The sequence below is a fragment of the Rhagoletis pomonella genome, unplaced genomic scaffold (assembly GCF_013731165.1).
Source record: "Rhagoletis pomonella isolate Grant_MI unplaced genomic scaffold, Rhpom_1.0 Rhpom_scaffold_06870, whole genome shotgun sequence".
Taxonomy (NCBI): domain Eukaryota; kingdom Metazoa; phylum Arthropoda; class Insecta; order Diptera; family Tephritidae; genus Rhagoletis; species Rhagoletis pomonella.
Window position 1 is genome coordinate 1 of NW_023465402.1, and position 1,905 is coordinate 1,905.

The 1,905-nt window shown below is 39.3% G+C and overlaps 1 protein-coding gene across 1 annotated transcript; it reads right to left on the reverse strand.

Annotated features, from left to right (window-relative positions):
- Positions 1 to 4: 4 nt before the first annotated feature.
- On the reverse strand, positions 5 to 1,192 carry LOC118755630 (the record flags this gene model as incomplete). Its single annotated transcript, XM_036490457.1, has 4 exons — positions 931 to 1,192; positions 707 to 865; positions 498 to 636; positions 5 to 431 (listed from the first exon to the last, which is right to left on the reverse strand). Coding segments are annotated over exons 1-4 (915 nt in total), but the record flags the coding sequence as incomplete, so codon positions are not given.
- Positions 1,193 to 1,905: the final 713 nt, after the last annotated feature.

The following is a 1,905-nucleotide window of genomic DNA, read 5'->3' on the forward strand; positions in this document are numbered from 1 at the left end:
TATTATCTTCCTCAGGTAGTGGCACAAATGATAAACGTGTAATAGAGCAATCGTGCACTTTTTTGGTGGCTAAACATTTTTTCACACTACGTATATCATAAGAAATCAACTCGCCTTTCAAATTTCCCACGCAAAAGTATGTACCACAACTACTCATTGCAACGGTCGACAATGGATGCGGGTGATTTAGTTTGATTTGCGGCGTTCTACGACGTGTGTCGAAGACATTAACAATACAATCATACCCCACGCTTATTAGCGTATCAGGCGTTGCAGCAGACATGCACAGATCGCGACAAGGTGAGGCATGAGCATCACTCAGATTGAATATCTTCCGTTTGGTTTGCAGATCGTAGACGGTAACGGCACCCTTGAAAGATGCTACTGATAGTTGGAAACGCTTGCTTGGATGAAAACGTGCCAGAGTGGAGCTAAAACCAAAATAGAGTTAATAAAGCTACAACAAGCAACACAATTAAAGAAGTTTCTTTTCTTACTTTCCATCAATATTTACGCTATCTACTTTTGTTTTCGTTTTAGTGCCATAAACGTTGATTTGACCACTTTCGAATACCGAAGCTATATACTCATCTGTTCCATTGTAGTCCAAATACAGCACACTATTACGATTATTTTCTGCCAAAAAAGGTCAGAGATGGGCGCATTAGAAGCTGGAATCTTATACAATACATATTGTAGCACTTACCCGGTTTAAAACGATGCAAGAGTTCAGTGTTTTTATAATTGTATAGACTAACTTGGCCATTTACACCACCGAATGCCATTTCCTCGAGCGACTGCTTTGCGCAGGCGACACAGTAAACATTTCCAATATTCAGTTTGCGCACACGCTGAATTTCTAAAACTTTGTTATAAATATTAAAACTTTGTATGTATAACAAATACTACGTGAATTATTGAATCACTTACTCTGATCTCCTTTATCTTTGATCCGCATTATTTCCAAGCCAGACTTTTTGTTCACTTCCAGGAAGATGCGTTGCCGTGCATAGAATTGAAAATCGGTGGTTTCGCCATTTGCGTGCTGGTAAATTGATTTTGTTTCTAAATTACTGAAGTCAGAGAGTACAGTTGTCTTCCCCGTTGAAATTAGATACATTTCCAAAGAATTTATATTAATTTTTTCTATAAATACAACTAATAAGAAAAACTCAATTGCAAAAGCACCGCTTAGAATTTAATTTGAAAAACCTCTGTCACAACAATGAGCTCGTGGCGACAGCTGGCGGCGATTAATTAGGTTTGTTCCACACGAGCCCACGGTTACCCGCGGGTGCTCAAAACAGCCCAGAAGCCACACGCTTTCCGTGCTGTTTCGGCAATTAGAGCGTACAAAAATGAGTAACAGGCTAACCTAATATTCACGCACGCCGCCAATTTATTGTCATAAATTTCTCATGCACATGCAACTTGTATGAGATCAACCGAAATTGAACGGCGTGCGTATGAAGCTAACTCAATTTCCAATTTTTGTTCTGCGTGACATTTTGATTTGACGTTTCGCTCAATGAAATCAAATGCAAACGCATGCAAGTCAATTTCGGGTGACGCAAACAAACAAATTTGACGGCATGCGTACCAAAACGCAAGCCGCGAATATTAGGTTAGCCTGTTATGGGCCGTTTTTGCTTACGCGTAAAAGCACATTTAGCGCATTTAGCTCTAAATGCTACTCTAAATGTACATTTATCCATAAAAAATTCGTCACCTAAATGCAACTAAACGCAGCTCCATTTTTGCATTTAGAATCTAAATGCTAAAAGCAACCCTGTGATCTTCCAAAATTTTAACGATTCGAACCATGAACCAAAAATACAAGATCACGTAAGAACGCGACGTTGTATTTGTAACTGGTTTTGAGAAAGTGGGTTCGTCAGCTGAGCG